Source organism: Micropterus salmoides, unplaced genomic scaffold (genome assembly GCF_014851395.1).
Source record: "Micropterus salmoides isolate LMB-PRFRI ecotype aquatic unplaced genomic scaffold, ASM1485139v1 Ms_hic_scaffold_9, whole genome shotgun sequence".
In the NCBI taxonomy this organism is placed as follows: Eukaryota; Metazoa; Chordata; class Actinopteri; order Centrarchiformes; family Centrarchidae; genus Micropterus; species Micropterus salmoides.
The window spans coordinates 20,163,409-20,190,522 of NW_024044681.1; the positions used below are offsets into that span (position 1 = coordinate 20,163,409).

A 27,114-nucleotide genomic window follows, 5' to 3' on the forward strand; every position below is an offset into this window, starting at 1 on the left:
TGTGCATGAGTAATGTGTTTTTTTCCACATTACAACAGTTTGTATTCTAACAATAAAGCCTCATCCTGTGAACAAAGTGTACTCTCTCTTTCTTGCACAGTATTACCAACTGAGACACTGTGATATTTCAAAAATTATTTTATTTTTTATTTCACTTTTGTTCATTCGCATCAACATTTGAATTGTCAAAAATTTTACATCAGTTCAAAATGATTTGTACATGAGTTACAGTCAGTCATAAATACATCTGTTCTAGATATCTGTTACATTTTTGACATATCAAGTCCCCTCCTGTTCATTTCACTACATTTAGCACTTTTGCCACTTTGTCTCTCACCCTTATTCCCTGTAACTCACAATCAGCAACTTATGCAGGCCCAAAAAACAAACTCTTCTTGTATTGATGTGAACACACAAGTCCAAGTAATTTCCTTTTCAGCTGGCTGCAGTTCTTCACAGACCCCACTCTACAAGTAGGCTATATGCAGCATTTTTTCACACACACTTGATGTATCAGATGGCATGAGTTCGCTGCAAGTAGAACCACTAAAGTCACCAAACGCAGAAACTAAACTGATACGTTCAGACTGCAGGCCAAAGTGACCCAAATCTGATTTTTTTGCCCATGTGTGACTCAGATCTGATCTTTTTATGAGGCCAAGTCACATGGAATCTGATCTTTTCCAGTTACAGATCGGACCTTTAAATGCGACCTGAGTCTGTTCTGTTGTATTCATAAGTTGTATTAGTTTAGTTATTTAAATTGATCAAATGCGCAATCAAACTCTGTCCTTCACAGTTTGTGTAACGCCTCATAAAGTTGTTCTAACTGCATTCCTTAATGTCATTTCACTTTGATATCACTGATGTTGTTATTGTTGAATGTGATATGCAGATGGGAAGCAGGGCTGTAAAAATGAACACTGGATAGTGGCTGGGTGAAGCGCCTCTCCAGGGACGCTGTGCGCATTTATGCAGGAGCCACAGCAACATAAATTAATAATTAAAAATCTCCCAACACGGCGACAGGATCGAATGTTAATTCATGGTTTCAGGGATGGAAACGTTTAAATTACTGACAGCAGCCTCTCTAATCATCAAAGTAAATTCTTAAGGAAAACACTCATTCATCAATACAACACAATAGAGAAATCACCTGGAAAGCTACAGTGAAAACAGTGCAAACAGCTGCTGACGTCAAATTATTAGGCTATAATATGAACCAGAGCATTCAACACTGATCTGCTGTGTTTCATGGTATAATAATAATAGCGCCCAATATGTAGTCTGCACAGGTCATTCCAACAGTAGAGTCCTGATGACAATTTTATTTGGGATTACACGAGATACATTTTACTTGTCATTTCATGGACTGATGATGGACGCTCTCCTCATCAAGCTGAGGGCTGAAATTATCTCCTGTTTACAGACAAAAGCCGCACCACAAAAAAAGACGTTAGCCTACTGTATTTCTGTGTAGTGAATGATTAGGCTGCTGTAGTCTAATCTGTGACTGTTTCAACAGATTCTATTAAGTTTATTGGAACTTCAAAATGTTTCTGCGTATTAAAATGTTGACAGACATGTTTCTGGATTGCGAAGATATATGATCTGTAGCCTTTAGTGCCAAAAGCTTTGGATAAAAGCGTCAGCTAAATTAATAAATGTAAATTTAATGTAAAAGCTGGTCTGCTCATCTGACAGAGATCACAGCGGCTCAAACAGTGGGCAGATAATGCAGCTGTGCAATATGTCATCTTTAATTGAGGTCGCTTTTAAAATGACGGCTTCGAGGAAAGTAGCCTAGGCTGTATCTCATTTCATAATGCCTGTTTCCTCGACTCCTCGAGCTCGCATCTCGGGAGGGAGAGACGAGCCACATGGAGTCGAGGAGGGACATATTTGGGAAATGAGAAAGGCCCACAGTCCTGCTGTAGACGGAGCCGCAGTGCAGATGCGCAGATGCGTTGTTCAGCGCCAGAAACCGTAATGAAGGTGTGAACACTTTAATTCACATGTGACCAGTGAGAGGACAATGAAAAACGGGAGTCTCCCATGAGCTAACTAGAGCTAACCTCTGTTGCTCGCAGGGTTCGAGTTAGGTGGGAGCGCAGCTCCCATAAGGATGGTCTGAGCCCCCATGGAAGAAGTAAAGTCATGCATCTGTGGGGGTCTCTAATTCATTTATCAACAACCATTATATTGAATCACAAATAATGTTTTTTTCATTGTAATTAGTACATACTATTATTTACATTAAACAAGATAAACAGACTTAAATGAACACAAATTCCTAATGAACTACGCTGCGCATCGCATGACTTACAGGATGGCTGCACTTCTCCACCATCAGCCACTAGGCTTATCATGCGCACAGTTTTGACCGAACAGGTTGAGACTGCGACCCGCGAAAATGAACTTAGTTGTTTTGTAGTCTACTGTATTACTCTGTATTGACTGCAGCTTATTTGTTTAGTATTATTGCTTTTTTGATACATCCTCCAATTAGCCTAGTACAGCACAACAAATGATAATAGGCTAGGCTTACTGTGTGCCGGCGACAAGAAGTGCGCCAAATAATAACACTTTAATATTACCATTAAGGGTGGAATTGCGGTCTCTCCTTGAGCAATAGTCTTTGATGGCATTTTTCAGACGATTGAAACTTTTGGATTGCCTAGTGCAGTGTTTCCCAACCCTCTCCTGGAGGCACACTAGTCCTGCATGTTTTAGGCCGCGGACAGTTCACACTGGAGTCTGATATGGGCCACATTTAAACAACAATGTGAACTGTCAAACACAAAATATCGGAATTGGGCATTAAGGCCTGCAGACTGAACGTAGCTTTTGAGAGAGCAAACTATGTGCAGATATGCTGGGGAAAAAGAACGACTTGGATACTTTTTGAGTCAAGTTGTGTTTCAGCACACACACACACACACACACACACACACACACACACACACACAGAGCTAAGTGTGCATGTTACAGTTTAGGGGCATCCCAAGTCAGTTCAGTTACTGATTGATCTGTGTGATCTGTGTAATAAATGCCCTCAAATAACAAGAGATCAACAACTAAGGTCCTAACTCACTGGAATGTGTCAGAGTGAAAACAATGAAATGTCTGATCAGGCAGAAATCAGGTAACAGAGAAACAACACAAAGAATGAGAAAATGGACATAAGAGATGGACATTATAAGGACTGCCACAGAAACATTAGATTACACACAAACAAGGAAACATATGAGATTTAAGGGTGATTTGGTCTTTAAAATGACTTTACTGCTACATTCCCTAATCTCTGACTGAAAAATATAAACATTTACAAAGCCAAGTTTTCCTTTTCTTCTCTTATGAAGAGTTTCCAAACAGCAAAACCTTTGCTTGGACAAATACGGTAAGTACAACTTAAAGTTTTTAACAACTGTTTTTATCACCTAAACAAAGTAACACAAGGCTGGAAAAGTACAGCTTGTACACAGATGAAGAAGTACGTTCATGGTCATATCAGATCAGATCACCTTTACAAGGTTCCTATTGTTGGCTCGCTATGTTGTGCTTTGAGCAAAGACAATAAACACATATGCCCTGCAATTAACACAGGTCACATAACTCCAGAAATAAATAAGGAACAAAGGGATAAGGAAACAGGAAATAGGTCTGATAAATTCAAAATGACTAACTACGGCCTATTGCGTTAAACATGTGCTAATAGGTTTTGGAAATCTATTTGACCACCAGATGACCACATTATTGACATTTAAATTCTTATTTATTTTTACCAGACCAGTATTCATGCTTCAAACTGACATACTTACAGACACACACAAACAATCATACAAAATACAGAAACACACACACACACACACACTCCAAAAAGCAAGAGAACACACGCGTAATCTGATATTTCCTAAAAAGTTGCTTACTTGCTGGTTTATCATCTTACAAACACACTTTGTTGCAACTGCATGTGTCCATGTGGCTCTTTTTAAAGTTTTGACAAACTTAAACATGCTTACACACACACACACACACACACACACACACACACACACACACACACACACACACACACACAGATTGCACCCAACACATCTGTACGGCCGTTTTCTGGGTGGCATTCGCTCAGTGGGAGATAGACATACAGAAAGAGAGAAAGAAACAGAGAGAGAGAGCGGGAGACTACTGGATTGACAGGATATTAACCCCACCAGTGTACGCTGATCGTCCGTCAGGTCAGTCCCTACATCCACCTGGCTCTCGTGTTGGTGTGTCGTCTCTACGTCCCACCGTTGTACGAGTAGTCCGCCTTGTTGTGCATCACCAGCTTATTGTCCACAAAGTAGAAGCTGTCGGACTGTGTCTCATACGGGTGCAGGACCATCTCTCTGACTGTGAGCAGACACAAAAACATCATTACTGTTAGAGCACTGGTTCCCAACCTGGAGGCCCCAAGATAAATCTAATGGGGCCCCAAGATGATAAAAGGGACAAGAAAGAATAACACACACATGTTTTTTGAGCTTTGCTAGTGGCATGGCTGTGAGGATGGCATTGTTAGTCTGCTGGTCCACTATGCTGGTCCAGACAGAAATACCATAACAACCATTGGTCGGATTTCCATAAACTTTTGTCCAGACATTCATGATCCCCAGAGGATCTAGTGCCACCATAAGGTTGACATTTTTTCATACAAGTGAAATGTCTTAGCATATTTAGGATGGTTTGCAATGAAATCAGGTACACACATTCATGTCCTCCACAGTGTGAGTTGTAATTACTCCCTTAACATTTCATCTAATAATTTTTTTATTTGTCATTTTTTAGACTAAATCATTAATTGATAAAGTGAGAAAATAATTGCAAGTATTTGCTGTAGCAAATCAGCAGTATATAAAAGTTATTTCTAGGAGACAGGGCTGAACACAGCATTATGAGTTTATAATCATGTTGCCTGGCCCAGAGGACCTCCAAATTGTTTTTGTGTGTGTGTTTGTGTGTGTGTAGACTTACTGCTGTCCTCTGACAGAGGTGGGAATTCATAGATGTGTTCACAGGTGTTCTTGCTGCTGGGCATGCAGAAGCCGAACTCAAAGTCAAAACTCTTAAGCAACTTCTCTCTGAAATAATGTCTCTCGATCATCCTGAAGTTTTCTATCGGCATGTCTCCGACCGTGAACTCCACACTGCAAAGACGAAGCCAGCCAGACAGACAGACAGAAAAGGTGAGTGAGAAATAAAAGAGAGAGAGAGTGAAACAGAGGACACAGTAACCAGTCTGGTAATTGCTTCCTTGTAAATAAAGATTCACACATGTCATTCTCACTTACGTGGCTCCAACTTGCCGCAGTCGGAGAAAAGCGGGAGTGAACTGGTAACGGACAAATCTGCCGGCGTTTGGGTCAATGTCCCTCCTCTCTCCTGCTTTGTCTAAGTCGAGGATCAGTTTGTATGAAATGGAACAGAATAAAATGAAGCATATTTGTAGACATGGAAATTTCCCATTCTGTGGTTGACTTAAAACTAACATGTAACAACAAAAAGAATATCAAACAACCCAGAAAACCAGAGTATTTTATATTCCAGTTCATGTCTACTACCAAGAAGGAGAAAATTATGCATTATGCAGTTTGGTCGAGAATAATCACAGATTTATGTAACTAACTAAACTGAACACTGTTGAGGCATGAAACAGATCTTGTAGGCCTCTTGCTACAAGCCTATATTTTTTCCCTACATTTATTAATGTTTGGGACAATTAGCAGCATTAAAAGTATGCTGAATTAGCCATTAGCAGTTCCTGATTGTCATTCAACCCACAGATGTACAGACAACTATCACTGGTTTGCTTTGATACTGAAGAAATCATAAAAACGAGATAATGTGTCGCATCTGTCGCACCAACTGTTGACGATGATGGTAATAAGCAACTCAGCCAAAGTGACGTACCAAACTACAATAACGGTGAACTACCGGCATGTACGTCTTTATATCGGCTTCTTACTACATTGTGTTATAGACCATTAATTAAATGTTTAGGCCTATATAATGCTTAGAAATGCAAAATGATGTGTGATTTTATAGACTTGACAATGAATTACTTTAATCATTGGTGTGTGTTTTACACATGGTTTCACATGAGTTTAAAGTGGATGTGTGCAGCCTACAAAGCTGCTTTATAAAATGTTCAAGTATTAACTATTTTCACTGTACATAAAGGTTAAGTGAAACAAATAGAGTAGTTCAGTGACTCGCCTGTGGATGGAGGTTTGGTGATTTCAAACAGCACTGTGCCGGTTTCCATGTCTCTGATCTTGAACCTGGTGAAGTCAATGTTGTAAATGTTCTCGTTCGGGCTGCACAGATAATCTGAGAGAGTGAGAGAGTGGAGAGTTATAGATAGACACAAAGTACTTGAACCACGTAGCACTTGAATGAAAATACAAAGAATGCACTTTTTATTTAAAAAAGCAAGTACATTAATTCCTTGACCAATATGTCACATAACTGAGAGGGCTGCCTCATTTTGCAAATATATTATGTCACTGAATTTATGACTCAAAATAAATAAGTGTCATGCTCTTGGGTTTTTGTGTGGCATTTTTCTGTTATTTTGATTATGTCCATTTCTGTTTTCAAGGGTTTTGAGTTTTGAGCCTGTTGAGGACCTCGCAGGGCAGACTGAACAGGAAACCATTGCTGTAATCGAGACCGGTGGTGATGAAAGAGTGGATAAAATGATAGAAGGCAGATTTGGTGATGTTTTTGATGTGAGACTGGAATGAGAGGGTGGAGTACAGGATGACGCCCAGGTTGCGGACTTCACGGAATAAATACTGTAAAAGTGGCTATACTGACGATGGATGTCATTTTTAATATGCACTCAAACATTCACATACCCAAAAACCTAAACTAAAAACTTTAACACATTTAAAAAATAATATAATTTAAAATCAGTTTAGTGGAATAACTGAAGTAATTTTCAACTTTTGGATTGCTGAATTTTTGACACAAAATAACTGTATTACAGGAGCCATTTCATCACAAATATGATGGCATAGGCACACACACATACACAGTAAGAGAGTTATTTTTATTCCTCTAATCCTTCCTGCCCTCACCAGGCAGTGTCACTGCTTATTAGCGTTCCCCAGCAGAGCAAACACTTCCTGCTTACTGCCTGATCCGATGGTACTACTGGCCAGCCGGCAGGTGAAATTGCAACATCTCGCCATCATCTCCACTGAGGCTCCCTCACCACACGCACCAACAGCCACAAAGCTCACACAATGTCAGGGAATGAAAAATAAATTCTGAATGAATGAATTAATTGGTATGACATTGTTTCAGAGTGGATCACTGCAGCTCTGAGGAACCATGAGAGAAACACAAAGACAGTGCATGATTACATGCCATGTCCATCTATTAGCACCGCGTCTGTTTTTCCTTCTCATGTCATGTTAACAGATCTGCAGTTGTCTCGGCTTGTTCTGCGGTTTCTCTTCATGGACGTGGACTTCTTGTGTCTGCTGACAGTAAGCCGACCACATCTGTCTGCTCAGACGCAGCAGTAACAACAGTGGTGACATGTATTTCCATTAGTAGTCTGGTAAATCAGGGTGTATCTAGGAAGAGATGTAAGGGATGAATGAATGGATGTGTTTTATAAAATCATTGTGAAACCGGGCAGTCAGTGAACAAAATGTCAAAGAAAAAGCAGCAACTGTCAGAGCAGCTGTCATTTTCTCCGACCATTATGCAGGTCTGCGGCTATTCGTAGCTCCGACTCATCAGCGGTGATATCTTAATCATCATTAGGAAACAACAGAATGATCAGGGACTCATCAATAACTTTTCGAGACAGACTCTATAAAATGCTTCACAATTAAGCATAAAATGAAAAGATCATTAACAGGGATTTAAAATGACAGCTCCAATGTGAAAAAAGATAAACAGACACACAGGAAACTGTTTAGTGTGCAGGTGTTTGAGCAATGTGTTTCAGATTCCAAGCATTTCAGGTACAAACTCTGCTGGAAACAAAACAAAACCTGGTGGTATTTTATGTCTAGCAGCCACAATGACCAGGAAAATGACCGGATATCAGTAAACATTTCAGTAAGGTGCACCTTTAACAGTAGTTCCCCATGGTTTGTAAATGTACAGTGTAAATCAGATAATATGTATGTCAGGGCCATTCAGGTTGAAAGTGTTACTCACAGTGTTACCAAGCTGGAGCCTGACCGAGACCTCAGCCTCCGCCTGCTTCAGCTCTACTGGGGTGTTCTTTTGCTCTGTGTTGTGTGTACTTCTACATTAATCCCCCCCTGGAGGATTATTTACAACGCTCCCTGAATGTTATTTTTCACGTTTATGTATTCATGCTGGAGCATGCCCGAAGCAGAAATATATACTCCTAAGTCACAGCACGTTGTCAACTCCAGTTGGTGTACAGGGTGTGAGTGTTCCTGACAGAACTGATCTGATTCGTTGTGATGCCGTGATGCCTTTGCTCCTCTGTCTGAATGCTGAGGTCGGCTCTTCTATGGCGCATAGAGCGCTCCGTTTACTACCATACAACACCTGAAGATTCAGCAAGTAGTTAGAACATTAATAACAGTTCTGCATTAGTGTGCGTGTGTAGAGGGTACATCTGCACATGTGTAGAATAAACTGTACCACAGCTGGTGTTGCTCTCGTCCCTTTGTTAACCTAGTGCTAATAGTTACCTTTGAGACTCCTAATGAAGTCCCATGAGGACAATGTACTTGTGTGTGTGTGTGTGTGTCTGTGTGTGTGTGCTCTCACTAGCCTCACAAAACCTGAGGTGTTTGTAGCAAATTACATGCAGTCTGTTAACTCAGGTTACACACACACAAACACAGACACAGACACAGCGAGAGCCATCTGAGGTTAACTAGCTACAAGCAGCTGATGAAGCCACAAACAGACTCCAATTTATCACTGTCAGCTCTCCTTCTGTGCTGTGATAGTAAACACCTCCACACAGAACAAGCTTTCTGTGAGTGAGTGTGAGTGTGTGTGTGTGTGTGTGTAAGCATCGCATTGATTCAACCAAAAGGCAACCTCTGTGAATTAAAAGTGCAGTTAAAAGTGTGTTTGCTGCAGTCCAAGCTGACTGATACAACATACTAAGATAACCATAAACAGTCAAAGCTGCGCTTTGAGAGGTAACTCAGTAGCGGTCAAACATGGCTAGAAACAGGAAGCTTGCCTGTAAACCTCTTGTTCAAGCTTCAACATCCGCAGGTTTTAACAAAATCCAACAACAAATGTATCAACCCCCAGATCCAATATTGTATTCTCTTCTCTTGTCTTCTCTTATAATTACAATCCTATTCATGCACGTCATGTCTAATGGGTAGTAAAAATGTATTCTGGTGATAATACTACTGTTTGTGCCCAAGTCTGTCATGCAGTTCTGAATGTGTCAATAACCACTCCTCCACCACTATTTTAAGGTAGTATGGACCCTCATAAAGGCTAAACACAGCATCAACAGCAATTTAAACATTTTTAAGTTTATTAACTATTTCTTTCTGTAGTAGTTTTTATTGTTGGTGGTGGAGTCGGCCATTGCTGCCTAGGATTCACAAATAAGCACAAAGGATACACAAGCAGGAAACGATGCATGCATGTAGTCTATTGTTACCATTTGCAATTTTATCTCATTGACATCAGCCTCAGTGTTCATTTCTAATGTTGTATCAGAGCTGACGCCAACAAAGCATTTCCTACTGCTGCTCACTCACATTAAAAGCATTCATCTGGTGAAACACAGGGCAGCTTTATTGTGAAGGAGTCACAGGAAACTCACCTTGTTTGTCACTGACATTAGGATTGACTGCTATTGTTTAACACAAATGTAATTTTTGACCAGCTGATCAGTTTGAAATATATAACAGAGAGAAACAGAATGAGAGGGAGCAACCACAGTGAGCTGTTAGATGAAGAGCTGCAGGCGACACAGTAGTTGCACATCTCCAACTCTTCGGCAAGGTATTCAACTTCACTCTGTCCTGCTGTGTGTGTAGAGAAACAACTTGAAATGATTGACCAGTTGCTCTTCTGATGAATTTCTGACAAAGCAGCTGCTCACAAGTGTTTGCAATAGTATTTCACTGTTACCCACAACGTGAGTGTTGCCAAATCATCCAGAACCGAAATCTTTAAAATCTTAATATAATGCTGACAAAGCCAATGATGCTACCGCACTTTATGTAAGAGACCTAAAAGCTGCTGCAAGGTGGATTATTAACAGCTGAACTCATACACCCACATATAAGTAAGTAAAGTACTTTTAAAATAATGCTTTTTTTCTGTCATATATAAGCTGATATCCTTCCTGTCTGAGAAATCGGTAAAAACTGAAAAATGATTGGCCTTGCTCAAGAAAAATAGTGATAATCTAAATAATTTGCAGAAATCACCAGTTTACAACCAGTCAGCTCCACAGCAAATACTGTACCATGTGACCTAGATTTAACCAAAATAAACAGTTCTGTGCTTGTTTTAGCAGTTCACCCAGATAACGCTGGGACAGGACAGCTCTCAGGAACCTTCCTCCAGTATGACAGTTTAAGATTACTGCCACATGAAACCATATTAAAGGCTTATAAACACAACATGCATGCAGGCGAAAATTACAGCTGACACCGATAATGGGATCTATTTCAGTCTGTCCCACTTGAGCTGTGGATTGGTGGGTCTGTCCTCACTGGAAGTATCAAGTTACTAGTTTTCACCTCGCTGCAGGGGTTTTGGCTTTTTACATTTAATTAAACATGCAAAAGTGATGCTTTCATTTAAAGTAAGTGATGACATTTATACTGTGGGTTTATTAAGTAACATACATACACACAATGTGAAAGTAAAAGCAGTTTTCAGGCAGTTCAAAATTATTAGGGCTCATTGATACTGATTCTACATAAAAAAAAAACTGTTTTTATCTTTGTTTACTAATGCTAAATAGGGTGAAAACTGGTTCATTCAAATCCATAATACAAAAATGTGCATTAAAACAAAAACAAGACTTCAAAAATACAACTTACAGCACAAACTCTGCTGGAGGAACTATGGTGTAAAATCAGCAGCTCATTAGCATTTTTTTCCCCATTCATACCAGAAGCATTTTCTGAGCTGTTCAACAACAACGTTCGGATGCATAGGGACATTAATCAGAGTGAAAACAAATTTTCCTGTGAAATTTGGCAAAAAATGTAAATGACTGGCCTGAAAATGCTCAAGAAATGTATTGATAATCTAAATAATAATTACAGGCATAACGATGCACCCTTATGTGCAAACAATGCTAGGCTAAATTTATTTCTCTGTGATTAACTTTTAAACAGCCTGTTTTATATGTCATGTGACAACAGCCATGTCATGTGACAGAGGTGAGGTGGGAAATACTACTGTGACACATTTTAATTAGTAAACATCTAAGATTAGCTCCAGGGATAAATGAGTGTGACTGTTCGAGGAAAGAAGAGTCGGTGAACACAATGGGCCTCACACAGGAAGTATAAGTGATTTAAGAAAATTTGTAACTTTCACAAATGTTATCGTACTGGTCATGCACAGATTTGTCTGTATTTCTCTATAAGAGGGATGATATGACTTGAATCAGAGGTGTGTGTATGGATGAATCTTTAACACTGATATTCACTGTTGTCACTGAATGTAGCTTTCAGCAGCTGAGCTCTTTTCACTGGGTGTCTGAAAGCTCTGTTAGCCATTCAGTCGTGATACACAGTACGCTACTGCCTGGTTTAAAACTTAATGAAAGACCACCAAAACCCACATAAACAATCAGGAAGTGATAGCTCTGTTGCAATTAGACAGCTCCTGAGCTATTAACCTTACAAATTGTGCTTTCAGAGGGATAGTTTTGTACTGACCTGAGAATCAGCACGGAAGTGACGGTCATTTGAACGGTGTTGCGTTCACTTACTGATGTACATACTAGTGCATTTTAAACAGTAATTACAGAAAAAATGTACAAACTACATTGTTAGTCAATATGAATTTTCCAACTGAGCAATGATTTGAATCAGCAATTTGCTGCCGGAACAAGTGAATTTCCCCGGTGTGGGATCTTATCTTATTGCTAGAACAGGTGGCATTCATCCGGCTGAAACCAACAATTTATGAGAAGTCTGGGCAGTTAAGAGAGTTTGGTGAATATTCATACAAGAGTTCCTCATGTGGGAAAGTACGAGGTTTAGGATAAGAATACGACAATGTTCTCGCATTCAGTTTCAATGTGTGTTTGTGTTTCAGAACAGCGATTAACACCCACCACTCACAGGTTTGTTTCTGTAGTACGTTATTTTTGCCAGTGTGGCTTGGCATGAACATTTCTCCCACATGAGCTACAAGGTTCGCTTCACCTCAGCTCAGTGAGTGCTTCCCTACCATATACACACACAACAGCCATGCAGCCAGCTCCTCTACTACTGGACCTCTGCCACTTCATGGAGCCCTCTGTCCTGTTAGCATTGTAACCACAAATTTTGTCCCCTGCTCTCTTGCTCACCTCACAGCGGCAGTCAGGGCTGTAAGTAATAGGTCAGACTGGAGAGCATCTCATGTGAAAAGACATACAGTTGATTTCCTCTAATTGATCTAGATGAGAGTCCTTAAACTCCCAAACAATTAGGCCTACTTCTCTTTGCAACGTGACAATCAGGACGCGGCTGTAAACACACATTATGAAAGACAAGAAAGCAGAAGACGATACTGGTGTTAAAAGGATTATGCTGAAAATCAAATTCGTCCGGTCAGTTTACCAGATAGATTCATATTTTTAGATTAATCTGAAAAACAATTAGAGCCACCATTAATTCACATTTATTTATCTATGTATATATGTTTGATGTATTTGATTTCTTTATTTGCAGTATCTTTGACAATAAATAAATAAATTTCAGAGATTTCGGTTTTAGGCTTTAAAAACATTCAGCATTGGCCAAACTCTACAGAATGCAGAATGTTACAGTAAAACTCAATGATATGACCTAAAAGGGAAACTGAAACATCATTACAACAGATCCTGCAGATAAAAAAATGCAGGAGATTGTTCATCAACTTAAATGTTTTTTTTTTAATTAATGTGATGTGTTGATATAGAAAATTAGCCACACTAGTGACATCTACCGTGACACATTCATTTTCTGATTTCATACTAAAGTGCATTTGAATGATTGTGCGATCACTTGTGAACTACATAGTCAGTGACTATGAATCTTTGAACAAAATTGAGTTCTCTCATTCATGCCTGACCATCGTGTCCCCTTGACCGTCTCTCAGTGGACTGCTTCACTTTAGCAAGATGTTTTTCTTTATTTCTGTCATGGTACGGCTTTGTGATGACGCAGCGTTGACAAACTCTCATTATTTCAAGGTCTCCTAACATCACTGCTGACACTACAAAATGTTAGCATGCCAACATGCTAAAGTAAAGTAAGTAAGACTTGGAAGGGAATTTTACGGCTAAAAACATTAGCATGTTAACATTCTCAGTGTGAGCATGTTAATGATCTCATGTTGGCATTTAGGTCAGTGTTAGCTTAGTGTTTCTGCTGTTTCCCCCCTTTTGTTTCCTGTCTTTCCCCTGTCTGTCTTCTCTTTCTGTGTGCGTGTTGTCTGGGCATGGCGTGACGGTCTCTCTCCCTGGCTGTTCAAAAACATGCACACCTGTGATGCAGTAACGAAGACCTGCATAATATTTGGCTCTTCATTCGGCCATTCACCTTTGTGGTTTTCACGCTACAGCCAACTTCTGAGTCTCGTCCAGTGTTTTACTCATTTTGCCTGACTCTATTTTTGCTTGTGCCTCAGGTTTTTTCCCCCGTGAGATTTCTTAGTCTGCCTCCTGCAGCGTCTTGCCTCTTTTTTTAGCCACCTAAACAGTTCACACCACCTGCCTGCCTTTTCCCAAGTCTGCAATCAAGAAACCTCACATTTGTGAAGTTGTAAATAAACCTGTTTCCTTTCCTATGTAACACTCTGTGCCCGAGTTCAGCCTCGCAGAGTATCTAGCATGGCTGTACACTCTAATTCCCGTTTTTCACAAAAACTGCTTCATGTTTCGGAAAAGTTGTGCTGGAAGTCAAATCCTTATGCCTAAATGTGGAGACGCTTTTATTCATTTTTGCAGCTCCAAGGGATTATACTTAGCAGCCCAAAAGTTACATTACATCATTCATTTACATTTATTCATTTAGCTGACGCTTTTATCCAACAATTGCTATAAATGTCAGAGGTCACATGCCTTCTGGAGCAACTAGGAGTTAAGTGTCTTGCTCAGGGATACATTGGTGGATGTGTCACAGTGGGGAATTGAACCCAGGTCTCTCACACCAAAGGCAGTCAACATATCCTCATCACCTGGATTTTCTGTTAAACATCTCAATCTTTTACTGCAAAGTCAACTTACATTAAAAAAAAAAAAAACTCTTGAAAGCAGCAAGTTTTTATATTTAGACATTAATATACAAAAAACAACACTTTAATCAGTATAGATGACGCATGGTCCCATGGTGCTAAAGAGAGACTATTGGATTTTCATTGCCAAAATCTAAGTAAAAAAACTGAAATCACAGGCTGATCCAACCTGCGTGACTTTCATCACGGCAACTCATAATGTGACTCAGCAGTATGTATGGCTAACACGTGCCTGTATGCACTCCTGGCAATGTCAGTGCATGCTACTGATGAAACGGCGGACAGTGTCCTGGGGGATCTCCTCCCAGACTTGGATCAGGGCATCAATGGGCTCCTCAACAGTCTGTTGTGCTACTTGGCGGTGTTGGATACACCAATACATAACGTCCCCATGGTTTTCAATTGGATTCAACCTGAGGACCAGTTAAATACTTCAATGCCTTCGTCATCCAGAAACTGCCTACACACTCAGGGCACATGAGTTCTGCGTGACCTTCCAAAGATGTGCCTCCCCAGACCATCGCTGACCCACTGCCAAACCAGTCATGCTGGATGATATTGCAGCATAAAGTTCACCACGGCATCTCCAGAATCTTTCACGTCTGTCACATGTGCTCAGTGTGAACCTGCCAGAACGAGGCGCCAATAGTTGACCTGCCAATTCTGGTGTTCTCTGGCAAATGCCAATAGGGCTGCACGGTGGTAGGCTGTGAGCACAGATCCCAGAAGAGGATGTCAGATTGATTTGACATGCCACCCTTAATGGAGTCTGTTTCTGACAGTTTTGTCAGAGACATGCACACCAATAGCCTGCTGAAGGTCATTTTTTGTAGGACACTGGCAGTCCTCCTCCTGCCCTTCCTCACACAAAGGAGCAGATACCAGTCCTGATGCTGGGTTGATGCCCTTTTACAGCACTGTCCAGCTATAAATGTGCAACATCTCCTGGTATCTCCTCCATGCTCTTGAGACTGTGCTGGGAGACACAGCAAACCTTCTTGCAATGGCACGTTTGGATGTGCTATCCGGGAGTGGCTAGCCTACCTGTGCTGCCTGAATGGGCTGCCGGTACTACAAGTGCTACCAGTAACGACAAATAGTGACGCTAGCAAAACGCAAAACTAGAGACATGATGTTCCTTTTCATTTTTTTTGAGCAGTGATGCATAAACACATTATTATTATAAACACAAATGGACACCATTTCCCAAATATCAGACTTTTTAATGTGAAGATGAAAACCATTTTCTCATCTTGTTTCAAAAAATTTTCAAAAAATGCACTGCACACATGTTCTAGGTGTGTACGTGTATGTATATAGCCTATGATATAAATTGTTACATAATGGTAAATAAACAACCTTGTACGATGCACTTAAATATGTTCAGATATAGAAAATAATACATCAGTCCTCTACGTCAACCATTATTGTTCTATATCAGGAAAATTCGTAACGCAATTAATCGATTGGTCAAATCACTTGTTTTGTTTGACAATGGTCCAAAACCACAAAATATTCAATTTACCATAAAGTAATGCAAAGACAAGCAGCAAATCCTCACATCTGAGAAGATGGACGTTACTAGCCACACTCAGCTGTGAGTGAGCCATGATTTTGAAGCATGTGTGAAACAGCTGATGCCAGTAACGTTGCCACTACTGAAGGTGAAGGGAAAACTCAATGTCTGGCGAATGAAAAGTCAAGGATTATGTCTTCAAAAGTTTTTTGTTCCACCAAAATTCCAAAAGCCAAATATATTCAAATTAAAATACAGAGAAAAATCAGGAAATCCTCTCATATGAGAAGCTGGAATCAGGCAATCTGGCTATTTTTTACTCTTTTTGCTTGCTTTTCAATTTCAATTTCAATTATCAAAATCAATTATCACAATAGTTGCTGTTGGTTATTTTTCCATAGTACTAATCAATTAAACTTTGAATCTTTTTGGCTCTAAACAATTGATTAATTGTAAAAAGTGTGTAGTAGTAGTAGTGAAACTGTTCGTTGCATCCCTAAATAGAAACATGTGTCTGCAGGGAAGCCTTTCTTGCAGCTCTGAGGGCTGTGAGTTCCCCACTGACACAACTACAGATTAAGAACATAAGTTTGGATCAGATCAGTCAACTGAGCAGAAAGCCTGTTCTGTCTATACAAATCTTCATCAATCTCAGCAGCTTGATTTGATTACCAGGCAGATGGAGCAAAAACTGATTTGTGGCAACTCTGTGTGAAAGTCACTTTTCTGAGAATTTACATGACATAAAGTGAAGTTTCCTCTCCTGTGATGCATCTGTGCTCCAAGTAGGGTTAAGCAACAACCTCTGAGCAAAAAAAAAAGATAATCTTTTTGAGACTCAGGACTGTTGTCAAGTTGATTGTGTACCATGCCACTTAGAGAGGGAATCAATTTCAGCCACTTGAGAATGTGCCGCAGCAGGAACAAATAGAGACAGACAAGGCACAAAACACCAGAAGAGCCTCAGTGTCACCACAAGAGATAGCTCAGGTTGTTTCCTACTTTGTTTGACCGCCAGTTGAGTGTATATGTCCATTTCTGTCATGTAGTCCATCAAGGGACACCACAACAACGCTGTTACACAATGGAGCAGAGGAACGAAAGGGAAGGAAGTGTGTGGGAGAACAGAGCATGCGCGCTCCTCCGCTGGCTGTAACCACGGGGGGATGCTTCACGTTGCTGTAGTGATTTAAGCACATGTCCACGTTGCTGTGGTGATTCACACATGCCTCTTCTTGCCTCCAGCGATGACGCTGCAAGGTAGGAAAGTGAGAGTTTCCAAGACCATCATTGGGTCCAGCGTGGGAGACAGAATCATTATGATGCAGCTGGATAATGACCCCGACACAGACTCACCCATGGGGATCACAAACAACAGACTTAAAGGCAGACGTGAAAATAGACAATCACACCTGTGTACTATCAAGTCAATATACAGCTGCAGTAATTCTCCTTTTCCCAAAAACTGACAAACTACTAGAGTTTACAGTGACAGCTGCAAAAGAGGAAGGACAGGCCGAGCCAAAGGATGTTCCCGAAGCTCGTACTCTTCTCCGTAAGCTGTGACGTCCTGTATTATCTTGAGCTGCATGAAAAAAAGCAATACAATATAAAGAAAAGCATAGTAAGATGAAAAATTTGACTTGAGCGAAGGGGTCGCCGCAGGAATAGTTTCAAGACAGTAAAAAGAGAAGCACTCACAGCCACATGTTGAAGTGTGATCAGTAAGGCTGCTCACAAAAGGCACATATTCACGCAAAAAACATGAATATGTGCCACTGCCTGAACTATTAGCTGAGAGAAAATCCGACAGTGTTTGCATGTTATCTCACTCGGTATCTATCGTAACAGCCAATGTAACCATGTTGTGTAAGTAAGGTATTATACTACCTCTAAATAGTCAAATGCCCTGCTGGCCACCTGTTAGCTAACTACTGGTTTAAGACCTGAGTTGATAGATAGATGTAGGTGTTCTTGTGCACATAAGAGCTTCCTGGCTGCTATCTACCCCCTGTATTTCTCTAAGAGGCTTGTTTGAGGATTAAGAGGGGTGACATAATTAAAAAAGCAACTGCTTTAATAATAGTTATATAATAAATAATACAATATAATGTGTAATCAGCACAGTCTTTTCATTGTCACATTATATAGATACATAATAATCAATGTGCTATTTCAAGCTCTTTTCGACAGCCGGTAGGGTATCAGAATGTCACAAGTGGCAGAAAAGGCCCTTTGCCATGAATATATACATTAAATTGGCTTGTTTATCTGTGAATAAGCAGCTCAGCTTGTGTTTAAAGAGTGTACAAACTGAGCCCAAACCATTTCTTTGTACACAATATGTTTCGAAATTACTGTTGTATGCATGAGAAGCAAAGCAGCACTTAAAAAGATCACACATTTGAATGTTAGATTTCTTATCTGCAAATATTTTCTCTGACATAATATTCTGACATAAATTTAATGATAGTACATTTACTCAAGAGCTGTAAAATAAAACAAAGTACTTGACTGCTTCCATGTGTTGTTGATGTAATTGTTTGTTGTTCTACCTCACCACATATCAGGGAGGGATTTATTGTACTTTTTACTCCACTTTTGATGTTTTTCCAAAACAAATTATTTTACTTGGATGTTTAATGCAAGACTTTTACCTGCTATGGAGTATTTTGACATTGTGGTATTGATACTTGTACTCAGGAAAAGCTATTAATACCTGTAGGCCTACTTCTTCTACTGATATATACCACGCTTACCTTCCTGTTGGCGTATATAACATTTCTCCTAAGGTTATTTTGAATTCCAAGCTACCACACTGCAGAATTAATCCCCAAACTCCAGCGGGAACATTTTAACAACAGTTCCACTGAGTAAAAGAGGTAATTCAGATATCTGTAAAAACAACAACTAAATCTAACAGTTCAGCAAACAGTTCAGCAACTGCTACACACACACAAACATGAGGACTGGGTGTTTTAATTCTCTGGACAGGAATGAAAAGAAAAGACAAAACCTCTGCACTGAACAAAATTTGAATTGGAAACGTGACTCCTCAGTCACCTCTGCACCTCACTCTGCACATAATTACCATGAAGTGAAGACAAAATTAGGGATGATGTAACTTAAGAGGATACAATATAAAGACATGCAGGTTCAGCAATTAACAGCAATCTGCATTCCATCAAGTATTGTTTTACATCCTGGTTGCACTTATTCAGACTGCACACATCGGCATTTTAAGCACATCACTCACCCACCTCCATGATTGTGTGCTAAACTTAGCCTCCACACAGCACTGGTAGGCTGACACCTCACCTGCACAGGTCACAGGGCTACTGAAGATGCCAACAGAGGATGTGGGCAACATTCACCAGAGAGGGGGGCTCTAATGATGCATTGTCATGTGTTTGAATGGGGCCTGTACACATTACATAAATAAGGGGACACGGTAATGACGTGATAGCTATATGACTCACAGAGGAGCTGTAATATTTCGGCACCTTTTCCCGACTTTGACTCTCAGCTACCGACAAAGCAGCAGTGAACTTACTCTCTGTGATCTTCTGCAAGCCCAGAACATCCTCCGGAGTGATCACCGTGCTGGCGAGCAGGTCCTCCTCCGCGGTCACCGGGACTCCCACGTCGGTCGAGTTGCAGCCTTTCTTCACTTTCATCGCCGCAGTTTGCTTTGGGCTGCCGTTACTGCTGCTGTCTGCGCCTCCGGTGTCTCTGCCTGGATTATTATTACTGGCAGGCTTCTTAACGCTTGACGGGTCCTGGCTGTTGCCTCTGCTGGTACAAGAATAGCTCATTCTCCGCTCCTCCTCCCCCTCTCCTAACCCTGGGCTTGCAAGATACAAAACAGTTGCCTCCCTCACCCCCTCCCTCACCGGAGGATGCACAGTTGTTGTCTGTTATCCGGTGCTTAATTCAAATCCGCTTCGTCTTTATGAGCCTGCAGTCTGTCTCCGCAGACGGGTGGAGGAGAGCGATCTGCTTTCTGCTGCCTTTCTGCGCAGCTGCTCTCCCGAGACGCTATTTCGGTTGTGTCAAGTGAAGCTATAAGTCTGTGGGAAATAATCAGCTGGACTTGAAACTGAAAAACCGTCAGCAGATGGCCGTTGCTGTCACGGGGAGGGGGGGAACGTCTCAGTTGCAGCCGTGAGCAGCGCCCTGTGTGGCTGACAGAAAGCGGCTGGTGCTTCTGCGCGCAATCTGCGCTAAAAGCGACACATGCGCGCAGAAATCAAAACGGTGTCAAAATGGTAAAGTCACTGTGACTTCAAAACAGGGGTTTCCGCGCATCTTCCATCAGTAAATAAACCTATGCAGTTTAATGGTAGCAGGTGCTTCCCTGCCTGTGGACAACAAAATTCAGAAGGGGATGGAGTACACTGTCCTTCATTGTGCAAACAGACCTTTCGACATTACTGTCTTTGCCAGAGTCAAAATGGACAAAAGCAACAGGTGCACAATTGTCATTAGATAATTGGTTGAGCATGATTTCAAATCTATTGGATAATGGATCCAAAGGTGGGAGTTGCCATAGAGAAATGTCCAAGTGTCACACCCCCCCTGCACTATAATTAGATCAGAAACAAAATAACACTGATATATCTTGAAGTTACAAAGATTGAAGTACAAGCATGCTTCTGCATCCATCACATGTAATAAATTAGAAATGTTACAAATCCAGTTCTTCATTTAGGCCAAAAGGCTCTACTGTGGTGAATCCAACATGCATCAGTGAGTTGATAATCTCACCAGCTCTGGACAGGGCACATTTGTTATTCTAGTGTCCAGAACTGGAGAGAAAATTCCAGATTTTAAATCTTGTTTAACTTCCCAATGACAATTACAGTATATACCGGTTTTTACCATTTTTATACTTCTGTTACTACAATTCACTACAGTCATTTGATAGTATTTATAAATCAGATGCCAATTTTACGTAATAAAACATAAGAAAAGTTTATAAAATGATGCCTTAAACCAGCAGCATGACGCCCTTCCACCTCGACCAACTAGAACGTTCTGTGCTGTACAGTTACTAAGTAGAGAACTGTAAGCTATGTAAGGTTAATTCATTTTGAGGTAAACTTCACTACAATTCAGAGGGAAATATTGTAGATCTACATTTTACACTAAAAGTATTTGTAGATGTAGTTACTAGTTACTTTTCAGATGAAGATTTTACTTTAAAAAACTCTTGATAAACATATAAAATACAACACTTTATTAAGATTAAACCTGAGGTTTCCCACCATTTGTGACTTCTTGCAAAAAAATTGTGTCTCGTTGGAACTCAGATTATCTTATAGTGTTTTATTGCTACTTTTCCTAGAATCTCTACTTTTCCTAAAAATAAAATCCTAAATTATGAATACTTCTTCTACTACTGTTTTTGTTGCAACCAGCCCCCTTAAATTCAACTGATAATGCATTACAGTAAGGGTTTTAAGTTTAAGCTACATCTGCAGCCTCTCAGCTCAGGTTGCATTTTATCCATACTTTACTATTACAGTTGTTCTCTCATGCTGGAAGCAGTCATAACTGCACTCTAACTACTGCATTGAAGGAAAAAATGTGTTGGCAAGTTGGCCTTACAAACAGGCATAATCAGATCATTGTAACCCAGTTGGAGAAGCTGAGGATAATGGAAAATGGAAACAACTCTGTAAGGTTTTAATCCTATTCCTGTCGCTTTTTCACTCTCTACTGATGCATTTACAGTCTCTGCATGACTCAATGGAGATCTCCATCACACCTGACTCTCCATCGCAGCTCTGCAGTGGGACTGTTTGTGGTGAGAACAGTGCCAAACCAACTGTAACTGCAGTTAACAGCACTACAAGTACATAGAACAAGTTAAAGACAAAGGCCTGACTAAATATTCAGAGTAAATGGAGAGTTCAGGTCCATGAGCACGGTCAGAGGTCGTTTAGAGTGCGAGGAATCAATGAATTAATCATCACAATGGACTTGGAAACTCAAGGTTTATGTGGCAATGTTGCACCCTAGAGGCAGTCTGCATTTACTGCAAAACCAGACTTTGACACTGACTTTGGTTTGTCCTTTTCTGGATGAGGAAGAATTAAGACTGATTGTTGAGCTATTTTGGTAAGTGCCCCTGACCCTGAATATGCAATTTAATTCAATTAAGATGAGAACTGACCAAAAACACTGCCCGAGTCGTAACAGGTTCTTCTGGCTTAGAAGTGGCACTTCAACAGGAGGAATATATTACATTTATTCATTTAGCTGACGCTTTTATCCAAAGCGACTTACAATTGCTATACATGTAAGAGGTCGCACGCCTCTGGAGCAACAAGGGGTTAAGTGTCTTGCTCAGGGACACATTGGTGGATGGGTCACAGTGGGTGATTGAACCCCGTCGCCATAAAGATTAAAATAAAATTAAAAGCCGCCAACACTAAAATAAAATTACTTTTAATTCTCAAGTTCACAAAAGCTTAAATTTAGGGATGCCTTTTATTAAACAGATATTAAGAAAGATTTGTACATTTTAGCTTATTTCTTTATAATTAGGTGTGTTTAGCTGTTAGGTTTGTGTCTGTGAGAGACACTGGATGTCCTGCAGGGTGGTCTGTTAAACATCTATACAAGAAAGTAAGGTTTTGTTATGTGTGTGACATCTGTACATGCATACTGTGAGTCGGCTATATGGTCACTGTGGGCTCTTCACATCGGCCTGCTGAGTCTGCTCGTCCCATTGTCACGTCTGAGCTGCTGCTGCTGCTACCATCAGCAGAAACACACACTCACACAAACTGACACACAAACCAACACACACATACGCACACAGTATACATCCTGTCTCACATTCTGATCTGAACAAATCCACTTCGATCAGGAATGTGCTCACAAGCATATTTTTATTGTGATGTTATTTGTAATATACCCGTGTGTGTGTGTCTCTCTCTCTCTTTCCCCTCTCGCTCAAACACACACACATACAGCCACACACACACACACACACCCACACACACAAATAGACAGATAGTCTAGGCAATGTGCTGACATCAGGAAGCCATTCCTAAATGTTTATTGTTCAGTGTGGAGGAGAGAGGAGGGTGCACCTATCTGCTGCTATCTCTGTTTTGTTTGCTGCTCTATGCTTACTGTCTTTAATGACACAATGAGGACCACTGTGAAATACTATAAAAAATCAAAAGTATAAAAAGTAATGGATCGGTCAACTTTTGAATCGGCTTCCTTTTCTTTCACACATCATTTCCCCTGTTTAATAATAATCCATTTACCCTGCTACCTGAAAGTGAAGCTGGCAATTACAGCTCATCAGTTGATATGCTGCCAGTCCTGCCAATGAGGCCTTTCAATCGATGCCATTGCCCCCTGCTAACCTTCATTGTTGATTTATTCACAAACACTACAGGTTTTCCAAAAATAGCAACAGGTACTTTTATTCACAACTCACATTTAAACCACAAAGTTAAAAATAGGAACACAACACAAATGTTTTAACTCTTGGTGTTCACAGAGAAAATATTAATATCTCTGTACACCCACCAGACTCTCATGATGGAATGCTGTCATTTTAATTTTGTTTAAACTCCACTCAGCTTTGACTCTATTGTCAACAGACTTTTTCCTCTAAACCCTCTGTGGATTGCTGCTCTTTTTTCATGATCAATTAAACAGCCTGATCACATTCACAACACGGCCACTATCTTCCTATTTCAAATTCTGTGTTAAGGTCATTGATTGAGTTTGTTCATCCGTCATGAAATTTGATATTCAAGTTTCAGAAAATTAGATTACTTTTGACATGCATTTTCAAAATGAGTCAACACAGGTTGGAGACAAACAATTGATCTGAAACTTGACAAACAAAATGATGGTGACTGATACATGTGCTGCACATGTATTAATGAGCAGGGACAGTGGAAAATGCTGAGTCAAACTGACAGATTTTTTTAAAACTCCACCCAGCCGCAAACACTAGTGTCCTAAAAAATAAAAAAAAACAAAGGTTTTCATTACAGACTGATGATTTTTATCATTTCTGATGGTAGCCCCTTCAGCACCCCCATTTCCTGCATCTATGTTAAAGAGTGTCAAACATTTGATTGGTTCAATACATGTTACTAACTAATAATTCAAAGATGATATGACTATGACAAATTAATTGACTGAGTGATTAATATAGTGTATATGCCTTTATTTGCATTTTTGCAGCAATAGTCATGCAAATACAAAAAGTGGCTAATAAAAAATTTACCTCTTTATGCCAACAATAATATGAGGATAAAATTGTCATTCTTTAAATTTATGAAATCACAGTATTGCTTTAAAACATGCTGTTAGTGTTGTTTTTTAAAAAAAGCTTTTGACAATCCTACATTACATTGAAACCTGTAATCAGTTCATTACTTTCAAAATAGATCAAAAAGTGTTTTACCACTGAACTTCAGTGTCATATAGGCCTATTTGATAATAGATCTACATACTGGAGGGGAAAGCTATGCTGTTTTTTCCCCAACATATAGAGTCACAGCAGAGGCATTGGTAATGCTGTTTAGCCGTGTGCCCTCTTTGTGTTTGCATGAATCACTGTGTGTTAACCCCTCTGTGGCTCACACAACTAAACAATGGAGTCCAAAGCAAAGTGCTGACATGAGTCCAGGCCTGCCTGCCCCCCGGCCCCTGGCACCCATGGGTGTATATATACCCCCATACACACCATCTCTGCAGACCATTCAGTGGAACACTGCGACACACAGCTCACCAGTTTGGGTAGGTCAAACTATAGTTAAAAATACAGCACAGTTTCCCAATCTATGGACACGATGTAGTGAGGGTCTCAAACGCAATATATCAAATAACAACAGGGAGTCTTACTTGGTCGGAGTGAAGCTTTTTTATTTCCTTTACTGCAAATAAGGGAATCATTTTAAAACAGGAGGTTAAAACAAATCAAGAAAAGGAAACAAGAGGGTTTGAGATTATAGACAGCTGGAGTCTCCTGTGAGAAACCTGGGAGTTAAGCACAGTAAACAGTGAGGTACAAGCCTTTAGAGAAAGCTAAAATGTCACTCAGAGTAGCAGAATGAAGAATAGGTTGCAATTTAGACTTGTGAGAGTAAAATGGTGTTTAACTTTTACATAGGTTCGTTTTCTTTCATCCTGGCCCTGACTATCCGTGTATTTCCCCACAGGTACTACCGGGAAAAAAAGGACAAAATGGCTCAGACAAACCCTATGCCCATGGGCCCTTGGAAGGTAAGCATATGACAGACATGCTTAACACTATATCACCCATCAGCACAGGGAACAGCAACAACTTTCAATGCATGATTAGGTACAGTGGTGTTTCTATTGTTATGTATTTTTCCCCCCACAGTCATTCATGGTTTCTTCTGTGCTTTGCAGATCACCGTGTACGATCAGGAGTACTTCCAGGGCAGGCGTATGGAGTTCACCGCCTGCTGCCAGAACATCATGGAGTGTGGGATGGAGAACATCCGCTCCCTGAAGGTTGAGTGTGGCGCGTATGTATCCAGAGAGCTTTTCCTCACTTTTGGACCCACTACAGCTGATTTAAAAACTAAAATGGAGCAACTTTTCTTTGGCTTGTGAGAGGTTTAAAGAGTGTACTGATTTTCTGTTTCCTTGATTTCTGACTTTGTTATTTTCACTCTCTGCCTGCAGCTGGGTCGGTTATGAGCATTCCAGCTTCTGCGGCCAGCAGTTTGTCCTGGAGAAGGGAGACTACCCTCGCTTTGAGGCCTATAGTGGCAGCAACGCCTACCGCATCGAGAGGATGATCTCTTTCAGGCCCATCTGCTGTGCTGTAGGTTTATATAAAGCCTCTTTTTCACATTAGACTGACCTCAAATTGTGCTAATACACCTTTAACCTCCTTTGTACAGAACCACAAGGAGTCCCGCATGACCATCTTTGAGATGGAGAACATGATGGGTCGTCAGTTCGAGCTGTGTGACGACTACCCCTCTCTGCAGGCCATGGGCTGGATGAACAACGAGGTTGGATCCATGCATGTTCAGTGTGGAGCGTAAGTCCATCGTCATGATATTTGATTTACACTGACGCTTTACACACCAAAGCTAGTCCTGAGCAACAGCTACAAACACGCACTGGCTGGAAATACTGCATGTTTATGTGTAGCTATTTAATAAATGAGCATGTCCTTCTGTTTTCCTCCAGCTTTGTGTGCTACCAGTACCCTGGCTACCGTGGCTACCAGTACATTATGGAGTGTGACTGTCGTGGAGGAGAGTACAAGTGTTTCCGTGAGTTTGGCTCCCACTCCCAGACTCCCCAGATTCAGTCCATCAGGAGGATCCAGCACTAAGAGGGGAGCACTTCCTTCACACTTCCTTATCTTCTCCTCCTCTCCCTCCTCCTGCACTTCCATCCCTCCTTCTCTTCCTCCTCTCCCCCAACCTCCATCTCCCCGGCTTTGTTGGTCCAGCTAGTCTAAGCAGGATCCTGGGCTGGAGTTCAGGTGCTTACTGGTGTCAGTTGTTCACAGCACTTTTTTTTTTAAAGAAACATCACAAAAAGAAAGGAAAGATGTAAGAAAGACAGAAAACAGGAATGACAGAATTGTAAGAAAAAGCTGAATCAGTGTGACAGAGAGGCCTCATCAGCCGAGGTTGGCTGCAGAATGGTGAAAACAACTCAAAGTTTTTGCTCTTTTTCATCTCCACCATCGATGGCATCATCATCGTCATTGTCTTCTACATCAACACGATCACCAGTCTTGCTGTTTACTGTGATATCCATGACTGCCTGTGTTCAAGACGATGAATAAAGAGAATGAGCAAAGAAACGGAGAGATTCAAAATACGATTGACATGTACCTCAATCATATCTGTGTCTTGTCTTTCTCTACTGAAACTTTGACACCTCTGGAAAATAGCTCAAATTGTAATAATCACCCTGCAAAACATGAACTTATTAGGTAATTCCCATGGGCAAAAAAGTTAAAGTGTGGATGAGAATCAGTCTCTGAAAACCGCACTGACCTGTCACAGGGTTGTCCAAATCCACAGCACATAATAATTAATAGAGGTCTCAGGCTGAAGGTTGCAGAAATGTGTAAAAAAAAAAAATCA

The 27,114-nt window shown here is 40.6% G+C and overlaps 2 protein-coding genes across 4 annotated transcripts; one reads left to right on the forward strand and one right to left on the reverse strand.

The window, feature by feature from the left end:
• Positions 1-120: 120 nt before the first annotated feature.
• Positions 121-20,358, reverse strand: unc119b (unc-119 homolog b (C. elegans)). Of its 2 annotated transcripts, none has more exons than XM_038707754.1 (5): positions 19,542-20,358; positions 6,259-6,372; positions 5,334-5,424; positions 5,017-5,189; positions 121-4,395 (listed from the first exon to the last, which is right to left on the reverse strand). In XM_038707754.1, the coding sequence occupies exons 1-5, from the start codon at positions 19,801-19,803 to the stop codon at positions 4,283-4,285; spliced, it is 753 nt and encodes a 250-aa protein (XP_038563682.1). In that variant the 5' UTR covers positions 19,804-20,358; the 3' UTR covers positions 121-4,282. The 2 variants fall into 2 exon arrangements, with proteins under 2 accessions (XP_038563682.1, XP_038563681.1); XM_038707753.1 differs by having other exon boundaries at positions 5,334-5,433.
• Positions 8,997-27,033, forward strand: LOC119895000 (beta-crystallin A1-like). 2 transcript variants are annotated; one of them, XM_038707756.1, is made up of 6 exons: positions 8,997-10,023; positions 25,192-25,255; positions 25,406-25,524; positions 25,685-25,826; positions 25,906-26,048; positions 26,201-27,033. In XM_038707756.1, exons 2-6 carry the CDS (start codon positions 25,217-25,219, stop codon positions 26,346-26,348), a joined length of 591 nt encoding a protein of 196 aa, XP_038563684.1. In that variant the 5' UTR covers positions 8,997-10,023; positions 25,192-25,216; the 3' UTR covers positions 26,349-27,033. The 2 variants fall into 2 exon arrangements, with proteins under 2 accessions (XP_038563684.1, XP_038563683.1); XM_038707755.1 differs by lacking the exon at positions 8,997-10,023 and having other exon boundaries at positions 24,886-25,255.
• The last annotated feature ends 81 nt before the right edge of the window (positions 27,034-27,114 follow it).